Source organism: Lycorma delicatula, chromosome 2 (assembly GCF_047948215.1).
Source record: "Lycorma delicatula isolate Av1 chromosome 2, ASM4794821v1, whole genome shotgun sequence".
NCBI lineage: Eukaryota > Metazoa > Arthropoda > Insecta > Hemiptera > Fulgoridae > Lycorma > Lycorma delicatula.
Window position 1 is genome coordinate 110,763,433 of NC_134456.1, and position 14,615 is coordinate 110,778,047.

Here is a 14,615-nt window from a genome sequence, read left to right on the forward strand (position 1 = left end):
AAACACAATTTTTGCTTCTTCAGTTTTGAGGTAGTTTAATAAATTTTTCCTTGTGTTGATGTATGTCAATAACGAAATTAACTGATGCATTGATTTTTATCGCCAGTATCATGTGTTCAATCTTTATCAAATCATAATCTGGATATTTACATTCTTGTTTTTCCTTTTTAAATCGACGTTCTTCAGAAGTTTCCATTAACATTTTTAAAATTTGACCTTTTTTCAAATGTTTCAATTTATTTACTGCTTTTGTATGTGATTTTTTAATTAAATGATGTTTCAAACAATCTAATTTCCATGAATCCCATCCTTTTTCCAGACTAAATTCTCCCAGAGATTTTGCTTCTGTATGAAAAATATATAGAACATTCCCAGTTACTTCATCATATTGAAAAATTTAATTTAATTTTACAGCTTCCTTTTTATCTGAAGATGGTGCATCAGTTTCTTTTAATATTGAAAAGTCATTCCTTTTTAAATGATATGCAAGCTTTTTTACTATACATTCCTTGTTTAGACATTTTTATTGAATGTTTAAGAACAAATTATCAATATAATTACTATTACAATATAATGCTATATTACTTTAAAACAAATAATAAAAATAAATACTATATTTCCACCAGACATAAAACCAATATAACTTACATATGGTACCTAGCCTAAGTACCATACTTATGCAGTGAGTCATAAAAAACCAACACTCGTACGTGTTGATTAATTTGTAAACAACTCATACATACAAGGCAAGTAAACATTACAAGATATGCTCACGCATACTTATATGTGAATACATTTTATAATGTCATGTGCTTGTATTGCATGCACAGTGTTGTTTGGTCAAGCAGTGGCATGCGTAGTCTCTTTTCATAATCTATGCGTGTAACAAAGTATTCTTTGGTTACCAATATGAATCAACTGTTCTATATTCAAATATTCTATGTTGTGACGTCATGTGTGTATAACACATGCACTTTGTAGTGTGAGCATACCTTGTAATGTTTACTTATACTAAACAGCACGTTTAGTTGTTTAAATGGAATGACTTGAGGTATTATCCTTTTTAAAAAAATTAGAATTCATGGTCAGCCATGGGAAAAGGAAATGAAATGTTTATATTCAATATCAAATATTCTTTAACACTTCCAAGCGTATTTATTTTTATCATTAACACATATTACATCATTCCAATATGTATGTATTACGTTTTTTAATAAGTACGTATAAATCAGTTGACAGATTTTGACAGTTAATCGTGATTAATGACAGACTATTATATTCTGATTCATTCAGAAATCTTTTCCTTTACATTTAAACCTCAACAGATATTTTTATTGTTAATAATAGCAGATATAAACTTCTGTAAGAAAGTCATAGTATATGCTACTACGTAGTCTCAACTAAATGTATTGTTGATTATACCCCTAGCATATTTACAATTGCTGATTGTAGATGCAAGGTAAATAAACTTCTCTGTGCATTTTTTGCGATACCTTTAAAATTATTGCACAGCCACACACCCATGCAGCTTTTTTTTTTACAATTGTACCAGGAGAAGACCGGATCCACTTTCTAAGCATAACTCAGTCCCCACCCTGCAAGAGGTGGGGACCTCTTGCAGGGTGTCACCAGCTCTGCAACACACGGCCACCCTGAATAATTTTCAGCCACAAATGGCAAATAATTGTTCAGTACAATTTTCATATACTGAACAATGTTATGCTCCACACTTTTGTCCCCCTTACACGGAATAATGAAGAACGAGAAGCAGAAACATTATACCTGATGAACCCAACACATATATTATACAACCATTACAATCTTAACACAATAGTACCACAATAATACAAATTACTGTAGCATCAGAAGTATACAACACATATTTTTTTTTTATCGTCTTATGATAAAATGAACATGCACGATATGATACACAATATAAACACACATTGCACGATATGATAAGAACATGCACGCTAGCACCACTGAAATATGAATTACTGTAGCACCCAAATTATACAACACATTTTTTATTTTTTAATATAGCAAGATAAAAAGAACACGCAGAAGCATTAAATTACATAATACAACCAACACCAAAAAAAAGACATTGCAATCTGGGATGATTACACCACCACTACACCATTTGTACTTAAACACAAAAAACTATAACTAGCTGCCCGACACTTAGCACCACTGCAACACAAATTACAGTGGCACCCAAAGAATACATCCCATTTTTTAAATATATATAATCAAATGATAACACGCTTAAGACGATTCCTTCAATTTATAAAGAAAAGTTCTTAAGGTTCACAACCAAACATATGCAGGGGACAAACAGGGATCAGAGAACCTCTACTCACTCTCTTCTGCCTCCCTATCGCAAACAATGGCCTCCACCATGACAGCTACGGCATTCCACGCAGCCTCTGACTCAAGCATCTTGGTGATCACACTTTCAGCCACCAACTCTCTGAACTCCTCAACTACTGGATGCCATACATCATACCAGAGCCCACACCAAACCCATGCAGCTTAGAGGGAGCTATGTTCACTACACCATTCAAACCATCAACAAGTTTAATTTTGAGGTACTGGAACACCCTCCCTACAGCCCACCCAGATCTTGCTCCCTCTGACTTTCACCTGTTTAAGCTGCTCAAGGATGCTTTGTGAGGTCGCCAAATTTTTACAGACTTAAGACGTGCAGAAATGTTGCAAAAGTGGCTTCATGACCAACTGAAAACCTGCTTCTTGGAAGGAATACATAAGCTCGTGGACCACTGGTCAAGTGCAGTGATAAAGGAGATGACTATGTCCTAGAAAAATGGTGTGCATGTTGAACTTCTACCTACCTTTGAGTAAATAAATTGAAAAACAAAAAGTGTGGGTAATTTTTTTTACATATGTATAGTTTTTATAACCTTTTAATCTATTCATATAATTAATTATTGGGTTACTTTAATTAGTATTTCACCAGATCTAGAGATTTGGTAAAAATTTAAGAACACAACATTTTTAAACGAGGACTTCTGTGAATTAAGGTCACATCTTCAGCTTAGTAAATATTTAAAAATTACACATTTCTGACCATGATTGATGACCAATGGTCATGATTGGAAAAGGAAATTACATAAAGTTAATGCAAATATTATTATTATTGCTTAATTTAATTAATTAAGAATACAGAACATTTTTAAAGAAGGACTTCCATGAATGTGTCAGTGTCACATCTTCATCTTAGTTCAATACCTAAATTTACATATTCCTGACTATATAACAGTCACAATCAGAAGAGAAAGTTACATAAAAGCAACCAAGTATTATTAAAAATTAATCTTCAAAATAATATATACAATTTTAAAGTTAAAGATGTGGCAAGTTTACAAAAAAATGCTTCTACAAAAAAACTATTTTTTACCAAATCTGGTGGTTAATATTACTTAACTGATACTATTAATAAATTAAATGTTAATTGTGATCAAGTATAATGATAAATATTTAAATAATGGACAGTCAAATAAAGAAAAAAATTTATCCTGTTCAGTTTTATGTATACAGACTGGTTTAATAAATGCCAGGAACTTTATTTAAGAGGTATTTTTTTTAAAGAAATTTTTTTATAGATAAACTCAAAGAATGATCTCATTTATAGAGAGCATTGATATTGAAAGTCTTCCTATAACCAACTATTACTAGCCAAATCCATAAACAGACTCAGATTTTGAAATATGGTGAACTATTAAAAATGAATATTTTAATGAATTTGCTAAATCTCTAGTTACACTTATACATTTTCACTTTTTAATGTTAATGCCTTTTATAAAGATCTGATATCTCCATAACAATAACTCATACAGAATGATCATTTTTGCTGACTTAATTAAAAATTCATTGTTATAAATAAACATTAATACAAAATATTATTATTGAACTCATCATGATGAATTCATTTTTTATTGCAACTTTTTATTTTTATAATTACAGAGTGAATGCCCAGGAAAGGAAATACAACACTGCTATATTCTATTGGGCAATTATAACTTCTATACCTTTGAGGAATCTATTTACTTTTACACCTGCAAGATTCAAGGTATTAGCCCCATCATATTCTCATGTAATTTATTATTTTATAAAGGTTTGATAGTTCTACCAGCCATGCTACTGTCTCTAAATCTGAGAAGAAGAGCTTTAATTCAGAGACAACTTTTTATAAAGTTGATACAAAAAATGAAGATGAAAAACTTACTTCTATAAAATTGCCAGAATATAATTCCTCTAATGTAACATATACATCCATAACAATTGTTGCGCCCTTAGGAGTTTCACGCTGCTGTTCGCTTTCATCACCAAAGTGAAATCCAAAGAAGCTAGAGAAGGGATCAACACTACCACTTCCTTTTTCATCTTTAATGCAACTCTCACCACACCGATCATAACGTTTTCTTTTTTCAGAGTCACTCAGCACTTCATAAACTCTGTTCAATTCAGCAAATTCTTCTGAAGCTTTAGGATCTTTATTTTTATCTGGATGCACTTTCCTAGCCAATTTACGATAAGCCTGCTTTATTTCATCTACAGATGAATATGGAGATACATTTAAAATATCATAAAATTTAGTTTCCACTGGGCTCCTGAAAACAAAAATAAATTAGCAATAAATTTTAATTGAATAACAGAAGAGAAACACAAAATAGAACGATTGAATATTGGTAATATCTTGACCAGAAGGGTGCAATAATTCTCTGCATTAGACCTCCAGCCTGGCATAAACACAATTAGGTATTTTTTCTTTGAATCCTATAAACTGCAGTAAACTTTCTAGATCTTACCTTTTTACCCACAAGGATACCTTCAGTTAAGAATAAAAAGGTCAATGATTAATATTTTATTTAAATTCTTGTCCCTTGAAATGTTTCACTAAATTTTTTTTTACAAAACTTGTCCTCCCCACAACATAGGGAGTGAAACTTTATTTGAACAATTTCAAGAAATGTTTTAATTAAACAGTTAAGTTCCTCACATGTAATTCCAAATAGTAAGCATCCATCCACAGTTTATACATCAAAAGTGTGTTTCACATTCAAAATTAAAGTAGAAACTTCCAAATGTTTTTTAAGTGAACTCAGATTTTAATCACACAAATTGCTAAGTCTGATTAAAATTAATTCATCTATAAGTATTGCTACACCACACTTAACTTTTCATGTGTAATTCTGTACTAACAATATAATAGAAATAAGCTGAATTTAAACAATTCATGATAATTGAAAAAAATTGAAATAATGAGCATTTGCTTCAATTGTGAATAATGCAAATAACATGAAAATAAAAAGCAGCACAGAAATTTATAACATAATTTTAATTATATATCATTATATAGGTATAGAAAGAGAGAGTCCAGTTAGAGTATCAGGTGAGTACAGATGTGTTTTTGGTGTGATCTGGGCTTTTTCTTGTGTTTATTGGTTTCGTGGTTTAATTATCTGATTTGAACATTATGAATTGGTTGGTGGAATTTATCTGGAGTATTTTCTAAAGAAGATTGATTTTTGGAAGATGGATTACTTTTTATTAAGTTTTTTTTTGTTTAGCGACTGTATTGCCATTGGCAATAGGGTATGCAATTCTCTTACTGCCACTGTTACGTGTTAGTGAATCCATTGTATTAAGTCGATTACAAACCGGGGTGGTTATTATTAGTATCGGTAAGGTATCAGGTTATCGTTACTGGTAGTGATAACATTGTGGAATAAATAATTAATTTTATTTACTAGCAAGATAAAGAATGTTTTGATTCGTACTGTGTATTTATATACAGGCATTCGATAATTATTGCTATTGAAGTACAAATTCTACAGAGTAGATAAAGGGGATTTTTTCCCGCTGTTATGGAGGTAGAGCTGGAGAAGGCAACTGTAGTTCCTCTTGAGCCTACGATTTCCACATGGGAGGACATGCCTGCCAGGCTGTTACTGTTACACTATCTGGTGACGTATTGGCAGAGGGCTTACTCCCCAGACCGACAATGGAGACTAGGAAAGGTGCAAAGAGGATCAAGACGAGGCAATCGTCCACTGAGGAGGAGGGTATCCCTCTCGACTTAAGGGATGTGTTCAGCTGGCTGGAGGAGCTGGCCAGGGAACTTAAAAAGAACATGGATAAGAATGTCAAATGGGATGCTGTCAAGGACTTATGACGAGTGGTCAGTTCCTTTTCCATCCCACTGCAGAAGAACAAGACTATTGAAATGGCAACCCAGCCTGTTGTTGCTACTGGGTGTCCCATTCTGGATAGCTTGGAGAATGGAGTCCTGGCTGAGGACATGGCAGAATTCATTACGAAAAAGTGGCTGGTGAAGGTGTACCAAAATGCATACAGCAGGCAGCCACAGAGGAAGGACTGTGTAGCGAACATTATTGCAGTCATTGATATTAGTAAAATAAATGAAGATAAGCTTCTTGAAGCACTTGCAATGAGACACTTGCAGGTGGCTTGGTTATTGAACACCTCAGGGATCCAGATGAGCAATGTATTTACAGCCGCTATGGAGGCCAAACTTGTCGGGGTGAGGACTGAAGAGCAGGTGTCGATAAGAAATGCATTCCACATAGCTTATGTGAATTCTTGCAATGGCAGCGAGCTTACCCAGGCGTTGCTTGACGTCTTCAGTAAAATAAGAAAAAATAATCATGGAAAAATAAGACCAATACGGGTGGAAATTTACGGTGAGAGGTATGCTACCTGTGCTTATAAAATATCAGTGTGAAGGGAGGATGACCGGGCAGAATTATTATATCACAATACTGGGCACTAGATCTCCTCAGTCTGGCGGAGTGAGTCTCAAGATCAGCTTACTCATCGAACTGAGACACAGCTTCATATGCTGATCTCCTTAAAACCGTCAGGACCGGGGTTACGATTCCTGATAAAGCAGAAATAATGTCCATTTGAAAATCAGGGGAACGAATGGAGATCAAAGTAAAAGATAAAAATAATGCTAGAGCATTAAAACTGGTAGTTACTACCACTACTAACAGGCAGTTACTTACTACTACTGGCCTTTAACAAGTATTGGTATATATGAGGACTAAAACAGCAGCACTCCGTATTCGGGATCTTGAATGCGACATAAGAATGGAAGACATAGATAAAAAACTTTTATCTATGTCTATGGCTGGTATGGACTTGCTGGAAAACGTGTGATACACTATCAGAACAGGCTACAGTAACACTAAGGTAGACATAAGCAGACTTCCTGTAGCATTGCAAAGAAGAGCTGCGTATGCATCAACATGGTCTTGTGTTGCGTCAATACAACAGTGCAGTTCCTGGAGTGCTTAAGATGTTTTGAGGCTGGCCAACGGCAAGAGGTTGCCATGGTGACGACAGGTCTGGAGCATGTTTTAATTGTGGAGGCAAGGGCCACAGGGCGGCATCCAGATGTCTGTCCTGTGGCGTTGAGGGGCACTGTACAGACTCTACAGCATGTCTAGAGGAGCTGGAAAGGAAATTACCGCTGAAGACCGCCCACAGTAAAGAACAAAAATGAAGATTATACTTGTTATCTTGAATCACGCAGCACTGGCACATTACTTATTGGCCAGATATGCCTCAGAGATGGGCACGGATATTGTGCTCGTCTCCGAGCCGTATGTAATTCACTCCCAACCAGGGTGGCATCTGACAGGAGGTGAAGGTGCTGCCATCTGGACATGCAAGTCTTTACCCATCAGAGAAGTTTGCCTAGGAAAAACTTACGTTAGGGCAAGAGTCTGAAAGATCTATCTTTACTCTTGCTATATATTGCCAAATATTCCAATCGAGAGGTTTGAGGAGGAGCTGGCTGATATGGCAAGGGATCTCCTCATGCATCGCCCTGCACTAATTGTGGGAGATTTCAATGTGTGGTCCATGCATTGGGGATCTGTTAGGACTGTCTGTGGCATTGGACCTTATCTGTCTGAATACTGGAGATGTTTTTACACTCAGGCAGGGTGCAACAGGATTTACTGTTGATATAACGTTTATGACTTCAGAGCTGGCCATGCATATTGGTAACTGGCAGGTGTGGCAGGGCTTCTCAGGTAGTGACCATCAGCCGGTCAAAAAGACAATAATGGAGTTAGAATCTAGTGGTGCTCCTCCAACATTTTTTGGAGCACCAAAAAATCTGGATCTGGTGCTTGACCTCAAAAGAGTAAGCGAAGGGTGCACAGCAGAGGAGAAGGCATCTTGTTTAGTGGATTCAATTGAGGCGGTGTGTGCCAGTCTACTGCGAAGTATTCCAGAAAGAGGCACCCGCCAGTATAGTGGTGGATCCCTGAAATAACAGAAAAGAGGAAGGCCTGCCACTGGGCTAGGAAACACATGAGGGCATACCTCCCTGCTCTTAGACACGAGGAATTTACATTGGTGGCATCCCGACTGAGGTTTGGATGATGAATGTGAGATGTGATCAGTTAGAGGGTCTAAAGACGACCTCCGGTAAAGTCCATCATGGCTTGGAACAGAGGGGGTGGTGTGGCGACCGGTAATGTCACAAGGTCTTCCTCCTATGGGGTTGGGATGCCCTTACATATGCTTACGGACAGATATTGTGAATGCAACAAGGATCTTGTTAGATGCATCCGAGAAGCTATGAAGAGGTCTTGGAAGAAACTAATTTCGGAAGTAGAAATGGATCCATGGCAGATGCCTTACAACATACTGGTAAGGAGGGCCTTAAGGCCTAGAACCCCTATTACTCAGGATTCCGTGAGATTCACAATATAATAGACGGGCTCTTTCCTGAAGGAGAGGAGCTTAAAACTGATGACAGGAGTGAACAGGAGACCTCTCCTCCATTCACTTTAACTGAACATTTGAAGGAAGCAACACAATTACCTCTGGCTAAGCATCAGGTCCAGACTAGCTGCCGAATTTGGTGGTGGTTCAGGCTGAGGTGGAAGTTTTTCTTGAGGTTAACAACAGTTGCCTCATGGAAGGCGAATTCTCTGAGATATGGAAACGCCAGCAGCTGATGCTTGTTGTGAAACCTGGGAGATTTGGCGTTCCCTTCTTCTTACTGGCCACTGGTGATGATAGATGCTCTGGGGAAGATACAGGAGTGCATGCTCCAGCACAGAATATCTCAGGCAGTCAAGGAGGGGGGCAGACTCTCTGCTAGTCAGTATGGCTTTCGCAGGGGAAGGTCCACCCTCAATGGTGTGAGGTGGATGGTAAAGTTGCAAGAGGGGAGCAGTGAGGAATCTCTACCATTGCCACTCTAGATGTGAGAAATGCATTTAACTGCATTTTTCACATCACCACAGTGCAGTGACCCTGGAGACCATGAAGTGACTTTGTATTTGTGACAAATGGTTTGTTTCCACTTATAGGGGTGCAGGCTTGAGTGTCGGGTATCAGGAGAAACAGTTCTGTGGAACCTTCATAAAGGAGTGCCTCCGGGGTCAGTACTTGGAACGATTCTCTGGAACCTGAATTACGATGGTTCGAGTTGCCCTTCCGCAGGGCGTAATGATGGTTGGTTACGCCGACAACTCGCTTTGGTCCTCAAGGCGAATACAAAGAGAAAGGTCATTGACAAAATAAGAGAAACATACACGATAATAAAAGATTGGATGACAGGGGTGGGACTTACACTATCACCAGATAAGATGAAGGTGGAAGCAATCTCTGCGGCTAAGAAGAGACTGATTCTCAATCACAGGCACTCGCCTCTGTGCAATGAGCCAGTAGGCACTCTGCATTTCGGTGCCTGACGGTGTGACACTCCCCTTTACCAGATGTACGAGGAATACGGGAGGGAAAAAAGAGGGTATAGACAGAGGTTACTATGAAAATTTCCATCATAAAATTGTAATATCTTATAGATCTTTTCCAACACATATTTAAATTTTTCTCAAAACAATTCTTAGGCAACATTCAATAAAAAAAACACTTCAAGATGTAAAAACTTTAATTTCATATAATGTTGATTTAATTACATCTTTATCTACCTATAAAAATTACCAAGCAATAGAACTTTCAATTAATCATTGATATCTGTAGAACATTAACTTGATTTTGACAAATGACTTATCAAAATAAAATTCAGTAATCTCTAAATTTTACAGATGGATTTCCATAGCAATCTCTTACATAGTAATTAAATCAGCTGCTCTATGTATTACTTACAGGATGGAATAAATATAACATCAAATATAACATATTCTGTTCAAGTTTTACTCCTCACCTCATAACAGAATTACTTAAATTTATGCTTGAAAACATCATCAAAGTTAAATAAAAACAATGGTAAAAGAATTATTAATATTGATCAATGGTTTTATAGTTTTAACAGATCAGTACATATACACAAATACACATAGTCTCTCTATATAAAGATAACATATTAATAGATCATTTAGAATTTGAATGCTCACACATTTACAAAGACGTATTTACATTCATCTTTAGTATGATGAATGTACATAAAGTTGTATGACACATGCAGTATGATTTTAATGTCTGTAATCTACTGGTTTTCTTTCAAATTAATTCAGTACAGTGCATAAACACAATGCATTATAATAATGAATGGTAGACTACGAGTTTTGCTTAAGATTTATGTATTACAAAATATTCATAATCTAAAACAGAAAAAGAATAACAACACATTAATTTTCTCCACTGAAACTCTGACTTCAAAATCTGTTCAATATACTGTTCCAAATTTTCCCATTGTCAATTAAAATGTTATAAATAACTTCCCTTCTTGTTATTTGTTTCTCTTCATAATTCCCTGCCAGCACCTTACATCTTGATTTTTTGTCAGCTTTTCTGCTACCAACATCTTTTTTTCCACGTTCTGTTATTTAATAGATCAAATAGTGTTTGCTTAATCCTTCCAAATTTAATTTATATGTTGAAAGCCCATCAGACCTGGTTTTTGTAATTCGCAAAAAGAATACATTTAATTTTGTTTTAAGATTCTCCTGTTCAATTTCCATTACGCTATAACACTTCACTCAGACAAAACATTTTGCTTACTGCAGGATACTGGCTGGTATGGTGTCACTGTTCATTAGAAACTCAGTAAAAATACCTGAGATGAACTGTGGGGGCCACTGTCAGATATTACGATAATTGGAAAACCAAAAGATGAAAATAGCATTCCAAACTGCTCTACATACCATGATGAATCTATTACTGACGTCACTGGAATCACTTTGACCCACTTGCTAAAAGGATCTGTAATTATAAAATAATTAAGCCCATTATATTTTTCAGGCCAGTAGTATTAATTCCCATGGAATGTTAGGTTTTACACATGAAAATCACTCATCTTCAAGAGGAGCTCATGAAGTTTATTGCTTTTTTTAATCAGCAAGATCTTATATCTTGATGTTCTTACAACAGCAATGGAAGTGAGCTAGTTTTCATTTTCTTGTTCCAATATGACCAAGGTAGAGCTCTTTGAAAACCACCCCCTGTAAACTTTAATGTTTTAGTCTTGTTCCTTTGAATAAACACCCATCTTTTAACAAAAACCTTTTGCACCTAAACCTTTTGCAATGATTGGAAAATATTACATCATAAAGCATCTACTAAAACTTTAACTAAATATCTTTGATTGTCTCCTTTCATATTGTAAGCTGTTTTACTAATAATATATTTCTTGATTTAACTGGAATTTCTCGTGTTCATCCATGTAACCAGAAACTTTATTCAATAGGACACTGTATGAGACAACCATTATTAATCAATCATCTTGTGTTTGTCTGTATAACATCTCACAGTCAAATTCAGATAAGAAATGTGAATGTAATTAAAAATACACATAACTGTTATTGGTTTGCAAACTATATGAGGACCTAGCATTAATTTGAGGATCAATCTAGATGTCTCTGCTCGCTCACTGTTAATGAATGTGAGGTGAGTGCTATTGGTCTCTTCAAGCCATCTGCATATTTATGGATAATACTGTTCTAGGTCCAATTAGTGAAGCATCTTCTGCTTCAGGTTTGATTGCTAGCAATTTCTTCTTTAATTTTATTAAAATGTTCTACACTCTTATACCCTGTTTGAGAAAACACATATTTTTTTAGTTTTTATAATGAATTACATAACGTAACAAAAATTGGTATAAATTTATTTGGTACCTACGTATTAATGCCACCGCAGCTACAGCTTTATTTAAAAACAAAGTAGTCAATCAAATTTCGGTGGAAAATAGGCCGATATAGAGTTTAACATAGATTCAAAACAGTCTCTTTATTAATTTTAATAAATGGTTATATTTATTTATTTTATAAATATATAACCAAACTTAACCTACGCTCGGTAACCTTGACTAATTAACAGGAGTGTTTTTATTTAAATAATAAATAATTGCAATAATTACTGAATTTATTAAATAAATACTCAAAAAATTACGGTGTTAATTAGTCAAGGTTAGCGAGCGAAGCGAGCATAGGTTAAGTTTGGTTAAATTATAATTATAAAATAAATAAAGATAAATAACCATTTATTAAAATTAATAAAGAGATTGTTCATTTTCCACCGAAATCCAATTGACTACTTTGTTTTTAAATAAAGCTGTCGCTGCGGTGGAGTTAATATGCAAGTACCATTTATTTTAATAATTCATTAAATCAAGGAATGTATTTAATGGATTTTAGGAGAGAAATTTTCTGGTTATTTAGAATTTAGAACTGATTTCTGACGAGAGGGTAATCGCAATAAATAAACTCAGAGCAAAGTAATTTGCATGTTGGTTCTTTTAATGTGAACACAAAAAAATTTAACCTTGAAAACATATAATTGCAACTAACAATGCGCAACATATATGAATTTTCAATTACATCTCTAACAATGTCATCTAGATTTTTGTTTTGGTTGTTCTATTTTGATCAATCATGTCCCACAAAAAAAAAAATTAATTTAAAATTAATTAAAAAATTTTTTTTAAATTTGTATTTTCTCGATTTTTTGTTTTTACTCCCTATCCAATTAAGTACTAGCCTTGGTCTCAATTTCAAAGATTATTCTTTGTATAATATCATCAAAGAAATGCTACACTCCTTCAAGTCTGTAAAGCAAATTGTCCTACTGCAAAATGTCCAAAATGATAGCACCATAATTCAGATAAGGAGCACATTACAACAATTTGTTTAAAGAAAATTTTCTTATGTTTGGAGTTGGGTTACACTTGCCACGATATAACAACTTGTTATAATGTGCTTGTTGAGCGAATTATGGTGAAATTTCAGTTTTTCATGTTCAACTTTATTGGTAATTTTCTCATAGAGAGAAGAGAGATAGGTAAATAAACCACTGAACCAATTTTTTACATTGAGAAAATATGAATAAATTGCTTTTTGTTTCATCATTCCAGGACCAGCAGTCTTTTAGTTATGACTTTTTCCATAAGCCCTTACAATTACAAAAATAGGTGTATGCACTCTAACAAAAATAGTGGCCACAGATAAACTGCATAAATAAATTTTTTTTTAAATATAGTAAATTGGTCAAGCAACCAGCTTATATTTTTTTACTTCAAATGGATTGACCCCATAACAACTGATATACAAACATTATTTCTAATCAATTGTGTTTCCATCCAACCTCCATATTTTGCAGAATTCTACAGAATCTTAAGTTAGTTACACTAACTTACTTAATATAGTTATCTACATTTGAAAATGTAGATAACAAACTTAATTACTAGTTTCTGTAGCCAGTTTAAACTATTTAAAAATTAAATATTTTAGTTTAATCAACACTGACTGTAAACTCTTAACTTCTATCTAAACCACCATATTTTATATTATATTATTTTTTTCTAGAAATCAAAACAGAATTTTGATAATTATACTGTAGTAATTTTCTTGGTTTAATGTGCAAACAGCCTCATTATCTAAACCTATCATATGAGAAAAACAGATTCTTTTTCTTTGATTAGGGCTATCATAATTACCTTACCCTCACTAATGTATACAGAGATGTGACATAAACATATATGTATTTATATATCAATGCAGTTACAAAAATGAGAAAACTAACAGATTTAACACAATATAGTTTAGTGAAATAAAAAATTATATAGCAATTAACAGAAGAAACTGTTTTCTGGCGAAAGATTTTAAATAATGCATCGATAAATGAAAAAAAAAAAAACATTTATAATTTAAAAAAAAAAAAAACACTTAAAAAGACAAGTTTAAACGATTCTGATTATAATATAAAATAATAAATTTAGCAGCGAAACACAATTTCGATAATCTAAAAGTTCAATAATAAATACTATTTATCCTAACCACAAAAATAACCAAACCGGTCAATAAGTATAACAATAGATTTTCCTTGGTACTTACTGACTTGTGCCTAAATGTAAGTAGAAAGTACATGTGAAAAAACAGATTATCCAAGAGTATGAATAAACCATGGTTTAACTGAACACATTAATAGCGAACGTCTTAATGAACTAAGAACTTAGCAGACTACATATACGCGCACCATAATTATATCACCGATGACCAATGTGGTGCAGTGTCATTGGTTGACTGAAACGCTCGGCCGAGTTAATTTCATCATTTATTAAGAGTTAAAAAAGTAAAAAGATATTGAAA

At 34.2% G+C, this 14,615-nt stretch overlaps 1 protein-coding gene across 1 annotated transcript in view; it reads right to left on the reverse strand.

Moving 5' to 3' along the window:
• shv (DnaJ heat shock protein family member shriveled) overlaps positions 1–14,529 on the reverse strand; it is a 42,458-nt gene extending 27,929 nt beyond the window's left edge. Inside the window, exons 1-2 of the mRNA XM_075356053.1 lie at positions 14,361–14,529; positions 4,250–4,634 (exon numbers count right to left, since the gene is read on the reverse strand). Coding sequence (XP_075212168.1) covers positions 4,250–4,634; positions 14,361–14,431 — 456 coding nt within the window. The 5' untranslated portion in view covers positions 14,432–14,529. The remainder of the gene's footprint in view (positions 1–4,249; positions 4,635–14,360) is intronic.
• Between the last annotated feature and the right edge of the window lie 86 nt (positions 14,530–14,615).